Genomic DNA, 24826 nt, shown 5'->3' with positions numbered 1-24826 from the left:
TATGGAAACGACATGAAAGCTTTCCTTTCTGTGCGGAGTGTCGATCTAGTCATGAAGGTCCATTGTCGATTTAACTACACGATTTATGTATATATTTATCTTTTATTTACGTAATATTATCATATTTTTTGCAGTTTTTTAATTGAATTTCGGAACGATGCTAGTAACAAACCAAATAGCCTGAATTTAAGTAACTCAATATTCGTTATCTTGTGTATCGGTGCTCTGGTCTCCGATCATGCGCAGTGTCTTACATCTGAGACTTAGGAATATTCAATCGTCTCATCCTTTTTCAGGGAAACTGTACATTAACAATGTACAACATTTCTCAGAAAATACAATTTTTGTTGCTTTGTGAGTAAACAATAAAAGTTAGAAAAAAAAAGTTTCAGTAAAAGTTGTTTTTTTTTTTTTAAGTAGTTTCCAATGGCACCTTCGATGACCCATGTTCTCATTTGAAATTTCGAAGTTGACCACAGGTACCCCCACTTCTGGCTTGTTACGGGAAATGGTACTGCCACCAATAGATTTTTTACATAGGTTTTGGTTATCAAAATTTTTTGAATGAAATACTATTATAGTCACAATCATGCCATCGTATGAAAGAAAAATTTCACAACCTCGACGGGAATCGAACCTGCGACTTCCTCTTCTCCAGTCAGGCGCTCTACCATTGAGCTATCGAGTTCGTCTCATGCCAAAGGCTCGGAATTATCCTTTCATACTGGCGACTCTGTTATAGAGTACTGTCCATAGCGTCTGATCTTAGTCAGCACTGCTTATGGCTGGAAAGAAACTTTACAAATGTAATCTTCATCTTACGATGTTTGGGTGACGTATATACGTCCGTTGATGTGACATATTAATGAATTAAATACTATTATAGTCACAATCATGCCATGGTATGAAAGAAAAATTTCACAACCTCGAGCGGGAATCGAACCTGCGACTTCCTGTTCTCCGGTCAGGCGCTCTACGATTGAGCTATCGAGTTCGTCTCACGCCAAAGGCTCGGAATTATCCTTTCATACTGGCGACTCTGTTATAGAGTACTGTCCATAGCGTCTGATCTTAGTCAGCACTGCTTATGGCTGGAAAGAAACTTTACAAATGTAATCTTCATCTTACCACGTTTGGGTGATGTATATACGTCCGTTGATGTGAAATTTTTCTTTCATACCATGGCATGATTGTGACTATAATAGTATTTAATTCATTAATATGTCACATCAACGGACGTATATATGTCACCCAAACATCGTAAGATGAAGATTACATTTGTAAAGTTTCTTTCCAGCCATAAGCAGTGCTGACTAAGATCAGACGCTATGGACAGTACTCTATAACAGAGTCGCCAGTATGAAAGGATAATTCCGAGCCTTTGGCGTGAGATGAACTCGATAGCTCAATGATAGGGCGCCTGACCGGAGAACAGGAAGTCGCAGGTTCGATTCCCGCTCGAGGTTGTGAAATTTTTCTTTCATACGATGGCATGATTGTGACTATAATAGTATTTAATTCATTAATATGTCACATCAACGGACGTGTATACGTCACCCAAACATCGTAAGATGAAGATTACAAAATTTTTTTATTAACAACCGGTATCATATAGTTTTCGAGAAAAAAGGCTGATACGGGTGGTCTGAAACACCTGTATTTACAGTATATATGTAGTTTAATAGTATTGTAGTTACATTACCAGGTAAAAAATCCATCTTTGGTTCCAACATGTTCAATGACCAGTCTTTCTCCCACAGCAGGACAATGCATGACTCCCTGAACTGGTTTGCTCCATGAATGTGTTGCAGAGTGTATGAAATATACATAGAATTAATAATGTTATAACATTTATTCCCGTTACTATCCCAAAATATTGCAATAAAGCCTAACATTTATAAAAATCCACCTTTCATCCAGAAAATAAACTTTTGACCGTCACTTTTCATATTTCTCACATATTCTCTTAAAAAGAGGCTCTTAAAATAAATATTTTTACTTTCTCTTATTTATGTGAGATTGTCCTATTTTTTAAATTTAAGCCCCATTTCCTTCAAAATCGCCCTTAATGACGAACATAATTCTTGAAATGAAGTATATATCATGGTTTACTGTTACATGGCCCAGCACCAGCATTGCTGCTACTCTTTTTTCTGAACAGAAATGAAAATAGTACCAACAAGAAGTAATTTTTTAAGTGTAAAGTCTACAGTCTTTTAGCTTATTAAAATTAAAATTAAAAAAAAATCACTACCATAATTTTCTGTATCTCAATTCAGTCTATCATATACAAATCTTGCAATAGCTATCTTGAAAAAAAATCATCTGATGTCAGTTGCAGATTGTGTTTCCCTGGTGTAGACAGCATATGTCCCTTTTCAGATTTGGTAATAATCCTTTCTACTGCATTGTATGAATGCTGTAAGAAAAGTATAGGGATTATATTTATTTATTTGTATTTACTTACAAATGGCTTTTAAGGAACCCGGAGGTTCATTGCTATCCTCACATAAGCCTGCCATCGGTCCCTTTTCTGAGCAATATTGATCCAGTCCCTAGCATCATATTCCAACTTCCTTAAAATATTATTCTCCCATCTACGTCTCAGCCTCTCAAAAGGTCTCCCAACTAACCCACTATATGCATTTATGGACTCACTCATACGTGCTACATATTTTGCCCACATCAAAGTCTGGATTTAATTACAATAAAACCCCGATAAGACGCTGTTCAAGGGACCGTGTGTAAACTGCATATTAACCGGGACCGCGTATTAGGCGGGATACAAATTTTGACTTACATACAGTATATATTGGCATTTTTCTTTATTGAAATACATGATTCATGAAAGGTAATACAGTATTACTCCATTATGCAATTACTGTACATCAAAGACATTTACAATATGTATTGTACTTAATTCTTTCGAAAGAAGTCGTTTATAGTTGTTTGCCGTGTGCGTGAACCCTTCCTTACAATGAATAATCACATTTTCAACATGATATAAATATGAATTTACACTAACTGACATACCATGAGAACAAGCACTGATAAATTGTCTTGTCACTGTCATCGCTGCATGGGCTTCGTGTCGCATGGGAACAGATTGAACAGATTCCTCTTCTTCCTCAACTGTGACATGATTTTCTAAGACGTCATCTAAATCAAGAATATCCGAGGTCACAACACCATCTCTACAGATATGAAATTCTCCTGCTTTTCGTGCACAGCAACCCAATCCTCATCGTCAGCTTCACCATCAGTTACATCAGATGGGGGACTACTTTCAGGCAATGAATTATCGGAACCCTATGAATTAAAAAAAAAAGAAAAAAAAAATGTACTCACCATTTTGTTGTCAAAATCCTCTAACCACGTGGCAAACAAATCGCTGGTCATCCATGCACGTGCCTGGTTCTTATAAACACATGGCAGGTTCTTTAAACGTTTGAAGCATCCTGGTTTTGCTGATTTTTCCACCACGACCAGAGGCAGCTTTTCAGAGCTATCAACGAGCACTGTTACCCTATTGTTACTTAATTTTCTCCCATGACACTATTCACCTTTGAAAACATATGATTTGTCAGGCATGAGCTTAAAGAATAAATCACATTCGTCCACATTAAAAATATCATGGGGTTCGTATCTTGAAATCAGATTAGACAGACTCTGCTTGTCCATTCACTAACGTCACTTTCACTGACAGTTCCTGACTTGCCGGAAATTGGGCGGTAAACAATTCCATGTCATTTAGATCTGTCAAGCCAACCATTGGAAGCAGAAAAGTCGAAGTTTAATTTGCTTGCGATTTCATGCACCTTCTCTTGAATGATGGGTCACTTATGGGTATGGTTGCACTTCGAGACTGATGAAGCCAGTCAAGCAAAATGTTCTCCAAGTTCTCATGTTTAACCACACTTCACTTTCCTGCACTTACATCCTCCCGATGTCGCAGCTGCAGTGATTTAGTCGCGATTTTTTGTTATGGTCCTTAATGTTGATGATGCGATTCCTAATGAATCAGAGAGTTGTTTCTGATTAAGAGTACTGTTTTCATCGTACTTTCGTAAGATTTCCAATTTTTCCGACACAGAAAATGCTCTTTGTTTAACACATATTGTAATAACACTCACAGACACTTCAGTACACTGAAGAACAACAAACTGACCAGCAAGAATTTCCAGAATTTTATTACGACTGAGTGAGGAATGTTGTTTGAGAGAGACAGTTAGCAAGAGGGTGAGATATTGTAACTGTATGTAGGCTTTAACCACGCAGGTAAAGAGTCTAATAAGAGAGCATAACAAGAGGATGGAGTATTGTACAGTTTTAAATGCGCAGGTAAAGGATCGAATACTTTTCAGGTTAATGGCACCAGTGAGTTCAACGACCAAAATGTTTCATTTTTGTAAAATACATCGAAAATATTACACAAAAACAGCGTATTATGCGGGACTAGAGTGCAACAAATGAGGTATTTTATAAAGGCATTATATATGAAATGTACAGGGACCAGACAAAAAAAGGCGTATTACATGGGATAGCATAATAATTTGTAAAATAGATAGAAAATATTACACAAAAACAGCATATTATGTTGGACTAGAGTGCAACAAATGGGGTATTTTATAAAGGCATTATATATGAAATGTACAGGGACCGGACAAAAAAAAGGCGTATTACATGGGATAGCATAATAAGCGGGTGCATCTTATCGAGGTTTTACTGTATGTTAGGTGAAGAATATATTGCATGCAGTTGTGCGTTATGTAACTTTCTCCATTCTCCTGTAACTTCATTCCTCTTAGCCCAAAATATTTTTCTAAGCACCTTACTCTCGAACACCCTTAACCTTTATTCCTCTCTCAAAGGGAGAGTCCAATTTAATGCTTTACATAAATGCCTATGGTGTAACAAAATCTGAAACAAGTAAACATATAATATGCTCCTTTTTAATTATTCCTATATCCTTAAAGATTATGGTAGTACACTGCAGTACTTGGAGCAGTATTAATAATATTCTTCTTTTGCATTACTGAATAATAATAATAATAATAATAATAATAATAATAATAATAGTAATAATAATAATAATAATAATAATAATTATTATTATTTTCTGAAGAATATTTCCAATACACAGGAAAACACTAGCCAACCTATTATTCATAATAACAAAACATTAACAGATAGTAGAGATAGTAGAGATATAGCAAGTGCACTACTCAAACTCTCACAGATTACATCCCAATACCAAAAAAACTGACAAATTTATCAAAAGAGAATTACATAAAAATAATAAAAACAATATTACTAGTACAAAACCTGAAATATTTCATCAAAATTTTACTTCCAAAGAATTAACTCTAGCTTTACAAAATTTAAAAACCAAGAAATCTCCTGGCCCCGATAACATTCATTCCGAATTTTTTAAACATCTGGGGGAAAAAGCCAAGTCTGTACTTTTATCCATTTTCAATTTATCATGGAACACCTCAGTTCCTGTAGCTTGGAAAAAAGCAATCATTGTACCAATTCACAAAAAAGAGAAACCTGCTCATGAAGTTAATAGTTATCGACCAATAGCACTATTAAGCATGATAGCAAAAACCATGGAGTCCATGATCTCCAACAGATTAACTTGGTATTTAGAATCCCAAAATCTTTTATCACCAAGACAAGCTGGCTTTCGACAACTACACTCTACCAATGAACAAGTCATACGCCTTGGACAAGAAATAAAAGACAGTTTTAACAAGAAAGGAGATACCTTCGCAATATTTATTGACTTTCAGTTAGCATATGACTCTGTTTGGAGAAATAAATTATTACTAAAACTCCAGAAATTAGGTATCTCCAGCAATATGTTCAGATAGATATCAGAATTCCTTAGTCAACGATTCATTGCCACTAAATTCAATAACTCACTTTCTAGTTACAGACAAACATATCGAGGTCTACCTCAGGGCGCTGTCCTCAGCACAACTTTATTCAATATTTATATAAATGACTTACCCTCCCTATTAGAGGAATCAAACATGAAAACAGCACTATTTGCAGATGATATAGTTTTGTGGACTTCCGGATCTTACAGACATAGAGACAAAATTCAAAATTCTGCTCTTAAAGCTCTAAATCAACTACATGAATGGAATACATCATATTTGATGACACTCAATTTAAGCAAAAGTAACTACCAAATATTTTCACTTGGTAAAAAGGAAAGAGAATTCAATATCCAATACAATGGCCAACACCTTCCTAGGACTTATGAATCCAAATATCTTGGAGTTATTTTTGACAGTAAGTTAACATGGAGCAACCATTTGAAATATATTTCTGAAAAAGCTCGTAAAAGATTCTCCCTTCAGAAAAGATTAGCAGGAAAGAAATGGGGATGCTCTAGGAATACTTTGAACACTACATAGAAAATGTTTATACAGCCAGTGCTGACATACTGCGGAGAAAGTTTAATTACTTCACCTTTCATAAACGAAATAGAATATGTTCAAAACCAAGCTCTCAGGCTCATTACTGGTGGAATCAAAACAACTCCAATAGATTCTATGAGATTCCTCACTAATATTAACAGCATCAAAATGACAATAGAAGAAAAGGCACTGATCCAATATGAAAAACTTATTAGATTATCAGGAAACAATTGGCATTCACACAGTCCTATCTGTAGATTAAAAACTCAAAAAAGTTTCATATCCATTGTTCAAGAATTAAAACAGAAAACCAACATCCCGAATTTAAAAGAAAACTTACAAATTAAACCAAACCCTTTAACTCCGTTAAATATTGAGTATAATCTAAATTTAACAGAATAAATACTGAAATCAGAAGTAAACACTGAAATAATGAAACAATTGTCTTTAGGTACAATTAATATTAGGTACCCTCTACAAAACTGGGTTCATTTATACACTGACAGTTCCTTGATCTTCAGGGAACAAGGTGCAGGTGCAGGTGTTACGTGCTGTCTCTTCTGACTTTATAGATCTCTTGGATATTGAACAACAAGTTTCGACGGAGAAATCATTGGAATGAATGAAAGTCTCAGGAATCTTCTATGCCACATCAATAAATTTAGGAATGCAGTTATATTGTCAGACTCCAAAGCAGCTATTCTGTTAATAGTCTCTAGGCACACACCTTCATCTCAAACAGCAGAAATAACCAAAATGCCCCCTCAATTAATAACACTCAATAAAAGAATTGTATTCCAATGGAAACCATCTCATTGTGGAATCCTGGGAAACTAGAATGCAGATGCACTAGCAAAGAAGGGCAGCACTGCTACTTACAGACCTGTTACTAAATCTACATATTACTACTCTGTGAAAAGATTTATTAAATCTACATACTTAGACTTCAACAAACAAAATTTGATAACACAATCTCAAGGGAAAAAATGGAACTCTCTGCATCATAATCCACAGTTGATTTCCGATTTACCATGAAAATCGTCTGTAGCTGCGTTTAGATTCGCAACAGGCCATGATTGTTTTGCCAAGCATCTGCATAGAATTGGAATATATCAGTCCCTAACTGTCCATTATGCAACTCAAATCAAGAAATGGATTCTCAAAATCTGTGCTTTAGTGGCTGACCATGACAATACCTTTGAAAAATATTGGTGTGCAAGAGGTCAAATGACTTTATTGTCAAACGCCTGGCATTAGATAACAACATAATCATTATTATTATTTTTTTTACTTAATTTCTAACAAGAATATTTTTGTACTGTACTTACCAAAGTTTATCAGTGATGCGACTTGTGGTTTTTTCTCATTATATTTGTAAGTAAGCTTACAATTTTTCAAAATCAAGTTGCATGTAAGGTTTAAACTCCACCACATGCATTAGTTTATAATAAAGTTGCATTAGATTAAGTTACAGAAAAGTCATCGTATGTTAATTTATGTGTAAATATTTTTGAACACTATCATGGATGCATCCTTATGCACTGATCTTGTCAAATATCTATAAAAACAGGTAGCCCTTCTTACACACAAGGGACTTGCAATTCTTGTTATTAGAGCCCATTTGGTTGGACAGATATATTCCTCCTCTGCTTCAGCCTTTAATTGTCTGTACATATTAACCACTGCTTCTTGTAAGCTGCTCTGTAATGAAAGCCTTTCCTTTCTTGATCTTATAAGTTCTTCAGACTCTTTCCTACTGGACATGTTATAACCTTAAAATAAAATAATTGCATTTTAAAATATGAACTACACATTAACCAAATGTGAATCTTGATTTTATTGACTTTCATTAATCTGAATATTTGTAAGGTTCTGTAACTTTATATTACGTAATTCTCCAAAGTAGTTGCACCAAAGGAGACATAATTTTCTTTTGTTCCACTGACTTCTGTGAGATGATAACTTAGTGATAAACACTTGGTTTTAGTTTGCAGCTATAAATACTTTCAATATAAAAGTCGTTTGATACCTGTATATTCTAATGGACTGTTGGAAGTATTTATAGGCTAACTGCAAACTAAAACCTTGTGTTTATCACTATATACTTCTCTCATAAGCCAGTGAAATGTGGCTTCTTTGCTGTAGCTTCTCTGGAGAATACCTTTATTATGATACAAAAATGTGATTGTTATGTAATGTAATTTATTTTAATATGAATAATGTTTTAAAGTTCAAACAATGCTCTTACTTTGAGCACATCATCTATAGGCCTAAGTATAAATTTCACTATTCTAGAATATAAGTAGGCCTATTTAATATAATACCTTAATATACATATTACAGTCGGCCTCGGTAGCGCAGTTGGTATAGCGCTGACCTTCTTTGCTCAAGGTTGTGGCTTCGGTCCCGGCCCAGGTCGATGGCATTTAAGTGTGATTAAATGCGACAGGCTCATGTCAATAGATATACTGGCATGTAAAAGAACTCCTGCGGGACAAAATTCCGGCACACCAGTGAAGTGGATAAACCTCGGCAGTTGCGAGCGTCATTAAATAAACCATAATTAAAATTATATATTTTACAGCAAATCATAATACAGCAAAACATTGTAATATTGCAATGTAATGATCCAAAATTTCTACTTACCTGGAAACACACAATACCGATAGTTCTGAAAATGACTACACCATAGAGTTGTACAGTGCGTTTGTAGCTTGGCTGGACTGTTCTGTGGCGGCCTTGGACTGGGTGAAGATTTGCACGCCTGCTGCCAGAGTAGCACTGTAGCTACCGCTGGCGCGCCAGTCAGTCGATTTGGATCTGTCGTGAGAGGAAGACGTCTGTGCGTGTGTTGTGAGTAAAATTGTGTTGTCTCGTGGTGATAAAGTGTCTATTAATAATGATTGAGTATACTTTAGAACAACGTATTTTTCTCTATGATGCGTATGTGAAATACTCTTCTGCAAGAAGGTGTCGAAGAGAATTTGAACATCGGTTTGCAGGTGTTCGAATTCCTAGCAGGTCAACTATTCATGACCTTGTCAATAAAGTGAGATGTGCAGGATCTTTTTTGAACAAGAAACTTGTTCAACAAGCCGTGTACTGACAGAAGAGAAGCTTGATGAAGTAGGGGCCTGGTTAGAGCACTCACGCCACAAATCACTGCAATGTTTAGCACAAGAGGTTAACACTTCCAAGACGTCAGCTTTTGTGGCAATGAAACTTCTGAAACTTAAGCCGTACAGGGTAACTGTAGTTCATGCTTTACAACAACAAGATCCTGTAAGTAGGGTTAATTATTGCAATTGGTTTGTGCAGTCCGTTCATAATGGCGACGTGGACCGACTTCTAATGTTCTTCACTGATGAAGCGTGGTTTTATCTTCATGGTCACATTTCTACTAAGAACAATAGATACTGGATTACCGAAAATCCCCATATTATTCATGAAGATTTCTAGTCACGCTGCAAAGATTGGGGTTTGATGTGCAGTGAGTGCGAGTAGAATTGTTGGTCCCATATTTTTCGACACAACAGTTGATTCACATCTTGCAGTGTAGGCTTTCATGGCCAGAGTCTATAGATGTAGATTCATTTTCCGGGCTGAGAGGCCGTGGTCTATTAGTTGGTTTTATACCAGACGTTTCGTCTGCAACTGCGGCAGACATCTTCAGTGGAGTGGTATCCGAGGTCGCAAGACTCTTCTCGGCGTACTTGAAGCAACTGATCCTGTGTCTGGTTGTGCGGGCGTATTTATAGTGCGGCTCGCGGGCCGAGGCCTGTTGTCGCTGCGGTCCGCGCCGCTTTGTTCGCTGCTCCCGTTCTGGGTTCCGTCCTTTTGTTGTAGTGGCTTCTTATCTGTTCTGTTTAGGACCGGATACCAACACTTGTTTAGCTTTATGCCTTCTTCCTTGCGATTAAAGTTGTTGTTATGTTTATGTATTTCGATTGCTTCTCTATGTAGACGGGGGAAGAAGTGCGTCGTCGTGCTCAAGATGTCCGTGTCCTTGAATCTTATGTTGTGATCGCCCTCTTGATAGGCATGTGCTGCCACTGCCGATTTGTCGATCTGTCCTAGGCGGCAATTCCTATTATGTTCTGTCAGTCTCGTCCTGACGCTCCGCTGTGTAGTACCGATGTAGACCTTCCCACACGAACACGGAATCCTGTAAACTCCGGCGGACAGCAGCTTATCTCGTTTGTCCTTGGATGACCTCAGCATGTTCCGGATTTGCTTGGTCGGCAGGAAGGTCGTTTCCACTTCATGACGCTTCAGCACCCTGCTGATACGGTCCGTCACATTCCTTAAGTAGGGTAGGAAGACCGTGCCCTTCTTAGTCGCTCGTTCCTATGACCGCATCGACGGTGTTACTCTGGGGCGCATGGCTCTCTTTATCTCCGGCCTTGAGTAGCCATTGGCCATGAGTGCTGTCGATACATGGCTCAGCTCCCGTTGGATGTGTCGTGGCTCGGCTACCCGCCTGGCCCTGTTGATCAGGGTTTTCATCATGGCCCGTTTCTGGCCGGGATGATGATTCGAGGTCTTATGCAGATATCTGTCTGTGTGGGTCGGCTTCCTGTAGACGTCATGACCTAGGGTGCCATCTGTCCTCCATGACATCCACATCACTACACATCACCGATCGTCTTAAGAAGAAATATGAGAACAGCGTGACAACCAAGGCCCCCGTGACCTTGGACCCCGCTCAGACAGTAGTGAATCTATCCGACACGATACTAACACCAGAAGAAATGGCGGTACTGGCCAAGGGCGGGAACTTCGCAGTAACACCACGTGTGTTACCGTTCGAAGACATCATTGCCAACGTGGAATCCGGGATAAGAGGAGTGAGCATGGATAAGGCTGAAGAAATTCGAAGAGAGACAGCTCGAATTCTGCAACGTGCGCAGCCTTCGAAGAGCAATTTAACCAGAGATGAGTCAAGGGCGATTAAATCCCTTAACGAGAAAGAAGACATTCTAATCCTGGCAGCAGACAAAGGGAACGTGACAGTAATCTTAAACACCAAAGATTACGAACGAAAAATTGGTGACCTGCTGGACCCCAACACATATAAGAAGCTGACACGGGATCCGATGGCAGCAATCCTGAAGAAAACTAACCAGCTGATAAATACCTCGTCAATTCCAGCGGCCGTACAACGCTCCATTAAGAAATCAGAGGCATTACCGCCTAGACTATACGGCCTACCAAAAATACATAAAAAGGAGGTTCCACTCAGACCGATCGTCAATGCTATCGGCTCTCCTGCCTATGAGCTGGCAAAATACCTCAGCAACCAATTGAAACAACACGTAGGAAAGAAGAGTTCTTACATCAGAGACTCGACCCACTTCATAGAAAAAATCAAGATGTTGAGAACGCGGCCTGAAGATTTACTTGTAAGCTTTGACGTGGTGTCATTGTTTACTAAAGTACCGGTCAAGGACACACTGGAGCTCCTACACAAGTTCTACCCGCAAGATGTAGTGGACCTGTTTCACCAGGTTCTGACCACAACTTATTTCCAATGGAATTATGAATTCTATAAACAGCTGGATGGTGTAGCTATGGGGAGCCCGCTAAGTCCGATGATAGCCAACTTCTATATGGAGTTTCTTGAAGAGTCGATCCTCGAAGCCGCGACACTTAAGCCTTCATGCTGGTTTAGATACGTCGATGATATGTTCGTAATCTGGCCCCATGGTGAACGATCATTGATGGATTTCCTGAGTCAGTTGAATAGCTTCCATACGCAAGTACAATTCACTATGGAAACGGAAAAGGACGGCAGGTTACCCTTCCTGGACGTTATGGTACAAAGGACAGATGGCACCCTAGGTCATGACGTCTACAGGAAGCCGACCCACACAGACAGATATCTGCATAAGACCTCGAATCATCATCCCGGCCAGAAACGGGCCATGATGAAAACCCTGATCAACAGGGCCAGGTGGGTAGCCAAGCCATGACACATCCAACGGGAGCTGAGCCATGTATCGACAGCACTCATGGCCAATGGCTACTCAAGGCCGGAGATAAAGAGAGCCATGCGCCCCAGAGTAACACCGTCGATGCGGTCACAGGAACGAGCGACTAAGAAGGGCACGGTCTTCCTACCCTACTTAAGGAATGTGATGGACCGTATCAGCAGGATGCTGAAGCGTCATGAAGTGGAAACGACCTTCCTGCCGACCAAGCAAATCCGGAACATGCTGAGGTCATCCAAGGACAAACGAGATAAGCTGCTGTCCGCCGGAGTTTACAGGATTCCGTGTTCGTGTGGGAAGGTCTACATCGGTACTACACAGCGGAGCGTCAGGACGAGACTGACAGAACATAATAGGAATTGCCGCCTAGGACAGATCGACAAATCGGCAGTGGCAGCACATGCCTATCAAGAGGGCGATCACAACATAAGATTCAAGGACACGGACATCTTGAGCACGACGACGCACTTCTTCCCCCGTCTACATAGAGAAGCGATCGAAATACATAAACATAACAACAACTTTAATCGCAAGGAAGAAGGCGTAAAGCTAAACAAGTGTTGGTATCTGGTCCTAAACAGAACAGATAAGAAGCCACTACAACAAAAGGACGGAACCCAGAACGGGAGCAGCGAACAAAGCGGCGCGGACCGCAGCGACAACAGGCCTCGGCCCGCGAGCCGCACTATAAATATGCCCGCACAACCAGACACAGGATCAGTTGCCTCAGGTACGCCGAGAAGAGTCTTGCGACCTCGGATACCACTCCACTGAAGATGTCTGCCACAGTTGCAGACAAAACGTCTGGTATAAAACCAACTAATAGACCACGGCCTCTCAGCCCGGAAAATGAATCTACATCTATAGTTGATTCACATGTTTATGTAATTTCAATTTTAAATAATTTTTTTCCGCAACAAACAAGAAATGAACGAATGAGTGGCGGGTTTCAGCAGGATTCAACTACAGCGCACACCGCTGTGAATTCTATGCACGAATTGCGAAGTGTGTTTGGTGACAGAATAATTAGTCGAGGATTGTGGCCACCTCGTTTCCCTGACCTATTTCCATGCGATTTTTATTTGTGGGGAACGTTTTAAAGAATAAAATGTATGCATCAAATCCGCAGACTTTACAAGAATTGGACAACATCATGAGAGAAATACAGGCAATCAGTCAACATGAACTTTTGCGAGTGAATTAGAATTGTTTTCGGAGATATAGGGAATGTGTTAGAGTTGAAGATCATCACTTTCAACATCTTTTGTGATGCAGGTAAACCTAATGTTAGTAGAGTAGTTAGTATTCCATACCCATGATTTGCCGGTTGTTTACGTGTAACTCTGTGGGCAGGCATGCCAATCTTCACTCAGTCCAAGGCTGCCTTGGAACAGTCCGGCTGAGCTACGAACGCACTGTATTATGTGAAGTGATGGAAATGGTAATTTAATGTACAACTTGGAATTCCCGCAATATATCATGTTGTATTATAATCACGATATAAAATACACACATAGTATTGCATTTGAATAAAACTAGTGGATTTAAAATCGAGTACCAGGCCCAGGGGTGTGCAAATTTTATTGGAGGATTTCTTACATCTCACGGTGTCTGTTTTCACTAATTCTTCATTCCTTCAATAATTTCTCAATAGGTGGCAAACAAATTGAATTCTTCTCCAAACATGAGCGACCACCCGTATTTTAATTCGAAATTCAAATTTCAACATTCGAGTTCACTGACCACAGTATCAGTAGAATATACAATTCACGTCTTTGTTAATGTGTGTTATACGTGTTCTTTTATTCTGTTCAACAGAATATCAGGTAAGCAGTTAATACATACTTACAGCTGATTATTTAAATGGAAATGTATTTAATGAAATAAATGAAACATAGTGAGAATTATTGTGATGTAGATTTCACATACTAACACTGAACGTATTGTAAGGTGAAGTGATTGATATGCTTCAAGCAAACAAATGCAAAAGAATTAAATACGTAATAATATGTGTTATTTATTAGAGTTGTAAGAAAGATTACAATGTTGTTTATGATTCCAGCATGTCACAGAAAATAAAGTTAATATACGAATTAAGATTTGTTGTGTTTGAATGCACATTATGCATTAATTTACTAATATTTCTTACGTATGAAATTATAATAACCACTTTCATGTGTTAAAATAAAAACTCAGTTGTACGTTACCTAGTTGACTAGTTTCAGCTTTGTCTCAGCTGTGTTTATGATATTCTAACCTATGATCAGTTTCTTGTAAAATTTTGAGTACTACGATCTTTGGATACGGTATCTTTCGTGAAATTTTGTGCCATTCAAATTTTCAAAATGATCGTTTCTTAAATGATTAACATTATTTCCATCTGACTTTTACTTTTCAAGCAGTTTCAGATATAACAATTCTGCGTCGAAACGTTCCGCCATTTTATATTGCAACTAATGAACCATTAAAAATTTAAAGACGGAAATTTCTATCACTAAATTTAATGATAGCTTTACTGGTTCGTTAGGCTGAAGATGCTTGGTGAGATATAAAAGTGATATAATGAACCAGTAAATAAATTAATGAATAATTAAAATCTTATTGAAGCTTGGTTAAACTGGCCCTTAGGGTATTAAGTAAGCTAATCCAGACTATAACATATTTTACTAATGAGACTCAAGATTTATGCAACAATTTTATTGTTCTTCATGACTCGTATCATGAAGTGAGGTGTACTGCCTGAGCCAGAACCTCAATCAGAGGGAGGAAGAAAAGTATTAAAAATAATACGAGTATAAGCACATACAAGTTTACCATATGAAGTCTGATACTCAGGTTATTGTGACTGGAGGTTCGAAGTAAGAAGTAATATAAGTTGGTATATACATATTTTAATTTTTTATGTTTTCAGGAGTACAGGAAGAGACAGAGATCGTGACAGAAACCATGATAGAGACAGAGCAAAGAAGAGGCATGAATACAGTGAAAGACATAGCTACAGGCATGGTGATGATGGCTATGGCCGAGAGTACGAAGATGAACATTATTTCAAAGATAATCAAAGGTAAATATCAGGCTGACGAACATTTCTTCTCCCTTCCTGTACCCTCTGAACAATAGATCGATGCCTAGGATGTACTGAGAAAAGACCAAAATAATTTTTAATATCTGTGGCAATTTATCTTGTCAGTTATGTTTGCGTGTTTTCAATTTGTTTGATAACAATTGTAATTTGTGATAATACTTTGCATTTGTCACTATTTAACTTTGTTTCTTTTTACTAATTATGTTGAAGGGCAAAACCCAATAAAATAATACTGTTACTAATATTGGCCTATGCACATTGACATTTTTAATGTGACGACATTTTAATATTGACAGCACCGAAAAGTGGTCTGATTTGCACATCTTGCATCACAACATATTCTTATCACTTTAATATTAAGTCCACATACAAATAAACTGTTCATAATATTCAAGTAAACTAGAACAATCGACCAGTTACCAATCAGTATCAGATAAGTTGTAACAGTTCAAATGTTTAAAATAGAAAATAAGGGAATAAGTATCTTAACTGATTATTGAGGTTTGAATCAGAGACCGGCAAAATGTCTTTTAGGCCCACCCATGACCGTTTAACTTCGTGATTGGGCTATGCTCGCCTACCTTCAACATCCCTCACAAGGAGGCAGGCAGTGTGGTTGCACGTGATATCAAAAAGTCCTAATAGTGACCCGAAAGGACAGTTGTGTTTTGCCTACCTGCGCCAGACTGTGCTGCTTTCATATGCATGATAAATATCAACCAAGTCATTCAAACCTGACAGGAAGCATACAGTTATAGACAAACTACTGAAAACTTAATTTATTGTCTTCTGAAACGTAGAGTTAATAAATACAAAGTAAACTATTTCTCGTCAACATAATATCCATTAAATGCCAACAGTTATTATAAATTACTTGCATTTTCCTTTTCATCATAGTAATATAAATTTAATGCAAACCCTTCATACTTTCAACTTCATAAATGAAACGTAACCTGTCACTCAGAAGTTAAATAGCAAATCAATATTCCGGAGAACGGAAACTTTTCTTACATTTGACAGGTTTTCATGAGGCTTTCAATTGTTGATAAGGAAAAAGTTAAAATGAAATATTTTCCTATATTAGTTGTTGATATTCATAATAATTGCTTTTCCTCTCCTCTCCTCTCCTCTCCTCTCCTCTCCTCTCCTCTCCTCTCCTCTCCTCCCCTCCCCCCTCTCATCTCATCTCCCCATCCCTCCCCACCCACCCCTCCCCACATACCCCTCCCCCACCTCCTCCCCTCTCATCCCCTCCCTTCCCATCTCATCCCCTCTCCTCCCTCCCCTCCCCTTCCATCTCCTCCCTCCCCCTACACTCCCCTATCCCCTCTCCTCCCCTCTCCACTCCCCCTGCCCTCTTCTCCCCTCCACTCCCCCTCTCCTCACTCTCCCTCCCTTATCCTCCCCTCCCTTCCCCTCATCTCTCCTCTCCCCTCTCCTCCCTTCTCTTCCTCCTCTCCCCTCTCCTCCCTTCTCTTCCTCCTCTCCCCTCTTCTCCCCTCTCCTACCCTCCCCTCCCCTCTCCACCCTCCCCTCCCCTCCCCTCTCGTCCCCTATACTCCCCTCCTCCCCTCCTTCTCCCCTCGTCTCCCCTCCCCTCTCCCCTCCTCTCTTCCCCTCCCCTCCGCTCGCATCTCTCCTCTCCTCCCCATCCCCTACCCTCTCCTCCCCCTAGTTCGAAATTAGCTGTAACTATTTTTTATAGTAGGCAATATTTTTTCTTACGTGACTTAAATATAAGATACATTTTGAAATGAACTGGTTTGACTGCTTGTCTCCTAGAATATTTATTTGTTTCGGAGGTAATATTATTGTCTACTTTGAAGATAAAGCCATGAGTGTTCTGTTTTTGCCATCTTTTCGTATGTATATCGATGGTGTTGAACAGCAATCTCTTATATCAAAATATTCAGTTTTACAGGAGAGTGAAAAAACATTTTAATATTTTGATAACGAACAAATATCTAACATAGGAGAGTATTTAAATAGTTTCATGTAAAGTTTGTATCCACTATTTAACACCATCAATATATTTGATTGATTTTTCTTCTCTGTTGCTACCTGTATCCTCGAGTTTCAACTAGGTTTGAGATAGAGGTTGTTATTGTATGTTTGAAACTCCTGTGAGAGGAATCAGAGGTGGTAGAAAATTCTGGCAGTGAATGTTTGAGATTTCAGAAAATGGATCTGTAAGAATGTGGCCGCAGATAATGTGAAAAATTTTATTTAATATAGTCATTATTTTAGATGATTTGTGATGTGTATAATAAGGGAAGTATGTGCTTTAATTATTATCATATTTTATTTTATTTCATTCTATTCTCTCATCTCCTTTACCTAGTTTTCCATAGCCTATTCAATGGGATATTACTTAATACTTTTATCATTTATTTTATTTCTCTATCTTTTTCAGGTCGAGACCATCAAGTCGAACAGATTATTCAGGATATCGCCGAAAAGAATATGCTGGATATTCTGGTAAGTTGTGTCTGTGATAGGTAGGCTTGAAGAATGAGAATAATTAAAGTTCAGTAGTATATGTTTCCTTTTGTAATATATCATATGACACAAAAAAGTTGGTTGCCAAATGAGGAATACAATATTATTTAGAAATGGTAAATCTAGGTGTAACAAATTACTTTCTTTGGAACATATCTCTTAATGATTACATTTTATCATGAAATATCAAACAGCATTATTACATTGCATTACCTTCAGGTAAACATGATTACTGTATGTTTGCATATACAGATTAGGTCTACTGCTCTCAATACAACTGCATAATGCACTATTGCAAAAGTGTGAAGTGTGTTCCATTTACTTGCTCGACGAGTTATATTTGTTGATACATCAAAACTAGCCTTTTTCAGTTGCATTTTAAATGATGCTGTCCAAGATCCATTTCCTGAATTGTTGTCACCTGTGTCGTCTTCTTCAGAAATCTGGACAATGACTTTATTGGGACAGAAGGGAACAATTACTGTCTTCCTGAATCCAAACAAGGCATTATCTAGGGAATTCATGCCTATGTTTTGAAAGGCTCACTTTGTTGTATACTGCATGATTGGATTCACCCCACAAAATTGTAATATCGTGTTTAGTGAAATGTAGCATCAAAATGACATAAGCTATGCACATGCAAATTGAACCTTCTTCATAGATTCTTGTTATTATATGTATTCAATAACAGACATCCTGAAATTCAATACAAAAGGTTTTCGAAATACTTTCCATCTGCTGCAATCAATATGTAGAGCCTTGAACTGAATTATGTGATGACTCTCTGAAGAACAGCATTGTCGACTGCATGAATCTCTCTGGAAATTGCAGTATGGAAATCCTGGAGTGTTGCAGGTGCATCTTTGAAGCTCTGTCCTTTAGTTTACCCCATAAGAAGTAATCACGAAGGTTGAGATTGGGGCTATAAAGGGGCCATTCCACAGCATGTCCCATGTTAAGGTGTCCAGGGCAGTGATTCGATTTCTAAACATCGCTTGAAGGGAATGAAAGACTTATGCAGTATGGTGTGAACGTGTTCCATCATGCATGAACCAGTAGTTTTGGAGGATTCGGCGATGTCGTGCAGTTGGTACAAAGTCATTTTCCAGTATCTGTCTGTACTTGTCTACTGTAATGCTTCCCTCAATAAAAATGGACCCAAGAATGCATTGTGCACTGAGTGTGCACTAAACAGTGACTTTTTGTGGATGGAGTGGAGCAGCAACTTGAACATGTGGATTCACATTACCCCAATGGTACCAGTTCTGTTTGTTGACATACCCGTGGAGATGGAAATGTGCCTTATCATTAAACCAGATGCGATTCTTATCGACTGTTCCATTTTCTAAGATCTCAATCATCTTGTTTGCAAAAGAATACTGTCGCTCCACATCCCTGTCCTTTAAAGGTTGGCAAAGTTGGATTTTGTAAGGGAAAAGGTTAACTTTGTCGTTCATTATTCTCTGAAGAGAGTGTCATGACATCCTGAGTTGCTGTGCTGCATGTTTTGTTGATGTGGTGGACTGCTCTTGGAGTAGTGCTCTAACTTGTTCCACATTCTCCAGGGTTACAACTGAGGCTGGTCGTCCTGAATGGCCCTTCCTGGCATCATGTACTGATCCTGTCTTTTCAAAACGTTTTACAAATCTGTGAAAAACCATGGAAAAAACGAGAAAAACCTGTATCAAGGAATGCTTCAACTTTATCATTACAATTTGACTTCAGTCCTGTACTGCAATCACACTGGTCAATGGTCATCTCAGATGATGCTGTTCTGGGACCAAATGTTCTATTGAATAAGGTCTCACCACAGCATTACATCTAGAATCCTCGTAAAATATCTTTACGATAAACACACGCTGGTCCAATGTCAGTGCTTCCATTCTGAAATGTGAATTGAGACATCAGTGAATGAGCTGTAGAATGTTCTGAGCTGCAATGCTTTAGTATCATGAGGAGAATCATTTACGACTTATGATTAAACCACAGAAGAAGAAAATTTTGTAACACCTATCTTACACCACTCTGTATCATCACGGCAGTCATATGTAAGAAATTTAAGTTTTGTAGAAATTCATTGCGTTCAATATCCTTCATGTATAGATATTGTTGTTGTTAAAAGTGAAATTCGAAGAAAATTTCATTGTAGTAGTCAAAAAATAACCCATACAAAACCAGTTTATGTAGTAAATAAATATCAGTCACTAAAGTTATGATTTTAATTTAATTCTGATCTATAAATTGAGTTATGCCCATTCTATATTAAAAATATAAATACCTACAGAAAATACTCCTATTAAAAAAATATCCCTACTTTTATCATTGTGAGCTTACTTTTGTACTAGAAGAACCATTTTCTTTCTACGAGAAAACGTCTTGCATACGAGAGAGAGAGAGAGAGGGGGGGAGGGGGGAAGGGCGGACGGGAGGGGGATGGGGGAGGGGAGAGGGAGAGGGGAGAGACTGGAAGTGATTGGTTTCTGAGTTACAAAGCTTGCAAGTATGATTATTAGTGCTCCTTAGAACATTTGTTTGCTGGAATTATTAAGGTGCATTCTGTTTACATTTCTTTAGATGAAGTGTTAAAAATGTTCTCCTCCCCTTCTTTGTTCCTTTCTTCCTCTCTGCTCTTCTCCTTCCCTCCTCTCTCTTATCCTCCCCTTCTTTGAATTCAATTGCTCGAAATAACTCCTCTTCTTTGCTCCTCTCCTACTCTTCTCTCTCCATTTCTTTGCTCTCTTCCCCTTCTTCGATTCCCTTCTCTTCTCATTTCCTTCTCTTCTTTGCTCCCCTTCATCCCTTCTGCACTTCTCCCCTCCTCTCCCCTCGCAAACGCACTGGAGCGCACTGTGATCATACTTGTATGCCCTGTAACTCAGAAACCAAGCATTTCCGTCCCATGTTGATATAACAGTTTTTTTCTTCTGTACATATGAGGAATCTATACCTGAAGTTTTGTCCACTTTTTTCGTTACACCCTGTATTCTTTTTTAATTTATTTCATCTTGTTTGTTGTAGCACATATTTAACATAAATCAAATAAATAAAAGAATGTGTCAATGAATAATGAATGTATAAATAGATAAATAAATAATGAAGTAAATAAATACATAAGTGGGTGAATGAATGACATAGATACAAGATGAAGCGAGGAATTTTCTACATCATTAAAATTTATTTTGTAGATAAGACAGTAAAACAAGGACTTTGAAATTCTATTGCATGTTTCTTTGTTACATTAACAGGTTATAATTACTATGATAGACATATGGAGGCATATCCATATGATCCATATTATACATATCAATATTATGATAATTTGCGAAGAACCAATCCTGCTGCATATGCAGCATGGTACACCAAATATTACTCATCTCATGCTGCCTATAATCATGGAACATTCTCAGAAGATCGTGGAAGTGTTCATTCTGGAAGAAGTTCTGCAAATGAAGAATTAAATAAGGATCGGTAAGTTTTATATGTCCTTCTTTGTTTTTCAAGGTGTAAAATAAATCTCAGCTCTCAGTTTATACAGATCCGTTGTGGAATTTATTGTGAGATGGAAAATTTTCTTCCCAGCTGGCCTTGAACTCAACTCTCCTGTACCATATCACATTCTGTTGGTAGGGATGAGGTCCAGAAAGCATGGAAATTTTGCCTTTGTGTCTAGCATATTTCAAAACTCACACATACTTCATCTTTCTATTATACCTCATCAATATAACTATGGAGGAAGCAGATATCATTCCAGATAGCTCTTATTAAGAAGTGATAAGTTAAATAAATAATTTCATGGTCAATATGACGAATTAATAATAATTAAGATATTTCTATAGTTCTTTTATGTGTGCACTTACACATCAAAAGTTCTTATTATATTATGTTGGTGATACTGTACTTGGGAAGTTATTTTGTAACTTTTACATGAATATTAATCAGAATCTTCTATATGCTTTACATCTATCATGTCATATTACAATATTAAAAAGCTCTAGAATTATAAAAAATAGAATATTATTTCACTCTTATATAAACTAGAAACTAATATATTCTGGTGGCTATGAATTGTTATTATGAGAAACTTATTTTATATGTATAAGAGAGAGTTGTTTCTGGTTTCGTAATTAGTGAATAGTTAGTATCGTTTATTATATTAGTAAATTAGTAGTTATATGTTGATCTAGATATATAATTCACCATTGTATTTGATGTGGTAGCAATTTAGCTCAAATCTATATTAATGCTCCTATTACAGATATCAAAGGACAGGACACTGTCACTCTAATGATTACTACCATTCTCCATCTTTTACTGGTGATTATGACAATGGGAGGTGAGATCAGTACCTCAGCACCAAACACTTTTGGTAGTTTTCATGTGTTTTTAGATATTTATTGCTTTTTATATAATTTAAGTTTTTGCAACACCCCTTTCTGTGTCTGTTATAAAGTAAGGCAAAGTATATTTTGTAATTTTGTGTAAAGTAAAGGATGATTATTATAACAAAATAGTTATTAGTTACTGTGTTTACAACAAACTCTCGATTATTGGTGCGTGGATTATACGGTTTAGAGATTATCTGTGCATCATTGAAGTCTTGTCACTTCATTTTTATCACGAAATTTTTAATATACGTGAGCTGAGCTTGGAATTTGAGTGCTCGAGTTTCAAAGTGACCTCGGTATAAAAATAGCATGTAATAAGCCACCTCGTCCCTCTTTATTTCCTGACGCAAATCTTATTGTAACATGTTTATAAGGCTTATAATATGTGTATTTCTCAACTGACGACGAAATGATTATTGATTGGTTGAATACTTGTTGTAACACTTGGTCACAGCAATACGTGTTAACCTTATCATTCCCTCCGATGTATGCACAGTCTTAGAAACAATTGGTGGGCATTCTGTTAGTTTTGTTGAATGTTGTTCCTAAGTAGCTGGAACAAGTGCCAGGGAAAAGAATTTAGTATAAATAAGTAGTGCGATAAAGACTGTAAATGAAACAAAACAAATGAAAGATGAAAAAAAAGAAAGAAAAAAACAAATATATGATAGCAAGATCGAACATGTGGCCAACTGCATGGAAAGCAGGCGCTCTCTCCACTGGATTAAAGTTGTCTCTGTGATAGAAATGTTCTGTATGAAGCGATGCAATACTCCAGGATTTACTTAAATCATAAAATTGGACATTAACTTATTTAGTTTAAATTAATGAGAGGTTTTACGTTAGTTGTGAAAATAAACCATCTTGTTACGCCCCATGATTTTCAAATGTAGTAGTAGGGTGTGAAAAATCGTCATTCATTTGCTATATGTGACCTACTTTCTTTTATTAATATATTATGTTTAATTGTCACATTGTTGACTAGGAATTTAAGCTATAGTAATTCATTTTGTAGCAGCATGGTGGACAGGAGAGATACGACAGTGTGTTATAGTGCTAATAGAAAATGGCTTCTCAGCTTCAGAGGCAGGTCGAAGGTGTCATGTCCCATTAAGGACAGCACAGAGGTTGGCTCATAGATTTCAAAATTATGGGGAGTTTCGTAGGTGCTATTCTGTCGGGAATCCACATTGTTTAACAAGGGAAGAGGATGTGGCCATTTGCAGAGTCCATGCAGAGAATCCGTTCCACTCTGTGAATCATTTAAGGGCTGTGGCCACTTATCTTGGCACTTCTTGAACAGATATCAACTGTTTGAGAGATGCAAATCTTCATTGAATGAGAGGTATGGTCAAAGAGAGCTTACAAGAGCAATAAACTGTCAACCGCCTAGCCTTTACATTTGGTTGGATGAATTTCGATTGGGGAAGAGTAATTTTCTCCAACAAAACAACCATCTCTGATTGCAAATCATATGACAATGTTTATTGTGAGCCAGGGACCAGATGTGACCCATGCTATTTCAGATGACGTCAAAGGGGACGATTTAATGTGTCATGTTGAGGCTGGATGTCTTGTGGTTGCACTGGTGTGCTAGAACGCATCAATGGTCAACTTAGGGAGCCACAGTATTTGCATTTTGTGGAAAATGTGCTGTTTCCTTCAGCCCGAGTTTTGTATCCCAAAGAAAATTTAATTTTCCAGTAGAATTACCATCCTGTGCATTGTGTCATAAACATTCGAAGATGGTTTATGAGAAGGCCCAAGATCAAACTGATGCCTTGGCCTCCCAAGACACTGATTTGAACATTATCAAGAATGTATGGGCTGAACTGAAATGGAAGAAGATCGAAAAATATCTAAATGACCCACCTCGAAATCAGCTCTGTTATGGCATCATGTTCTGTCTACCTGGGAAGATCTCGCTCAGGATGAGAACTGTTTCTGCAACTTGGTCGACTCTATGCCCTGAAGATGTCAGGCGATGATAAATGCTAGTGACATGTGGACAATGTATTAGGTCCACATGCCTTTTTTTATGTTTATGCATTAATTTTTTGTTTATCTTTGTTTTATTTCGGGAAGAAAATTTATCTCCCATGCAATATATATATATATATATATATATATATATATATATATATATATATATATATATATATATAGACACACATACACGCACGCACACACACACACACACACACACACACACACACACACACACGTTTCAGACCACCCATATCAGCCTTTTTTCTCGAAAACTATGTGATATTGGTCGTTCATAAAAAAAAAAAATTATTAACCAAAACCTATATAAAGAATCGATTGCTGGTAGTACCATTTCCCGTAACAAACCGAAAGTAGGGGTACCTGTGGTCAACTTCGAAATTTAAAATGAGAACATGGATCATTGAAGGTACCATTGGAAATTACTTT

General features: G+C 37.7%; 1 protein-coding gene across 7 annotated transcripts in view; it reads left to right on the top strand.

Moving 5' to 3' along the window:
* The window catches only part of LOC138704946 (protein transport protein Sec16A-like), a 572743-nt gene that overhangs the window by 113878 nt on the left and 434039 nt on the right, over positions 1-24826 (top strand). For all 7 annotated transcript variants that reach the window (XR_011333490.1, XR_011333489.1, XM_069833405.1 and 4 more), the window contains 3 exons: positions 15333-15485; positions 17920-17984; positions 21251-21473. Coding sequence is in view for 5 of the 7 variants with exons in the window: in XM_069833405.1 (XP_069689506.1) it covers positions 15333-15485; positions 17920-17984; positions 21251-21473 (441 nt within the window). In the remaining 2 variants the exon portion in view is untranslated. The remainder of the gene's footprint in view (positions 1-15332; positions 15486-17919; positions 17985-21250; positions 21474-24826) is intronic.

The sequence above is a fragment of the Periplaneta americana genome, chromosome 8, assembly GCF_040183065.1.
Source record: "Periplaneta americana isolate PAMFEO1 chromosome 8, P.americana_PAMFEO1_priV1, whole genome shotgun sequence".
Taxonomy (NCBI): Eukaryota; Metazoa; Arthropoda; class Insecta; order Blattodea; family Blattidae; genus Periplaneta; species Periplaneta americana.
Note: the sequence above shows the minus strand (reverse complement) of the source record. Positions and strands in the feature narration are given on the sequence as shown.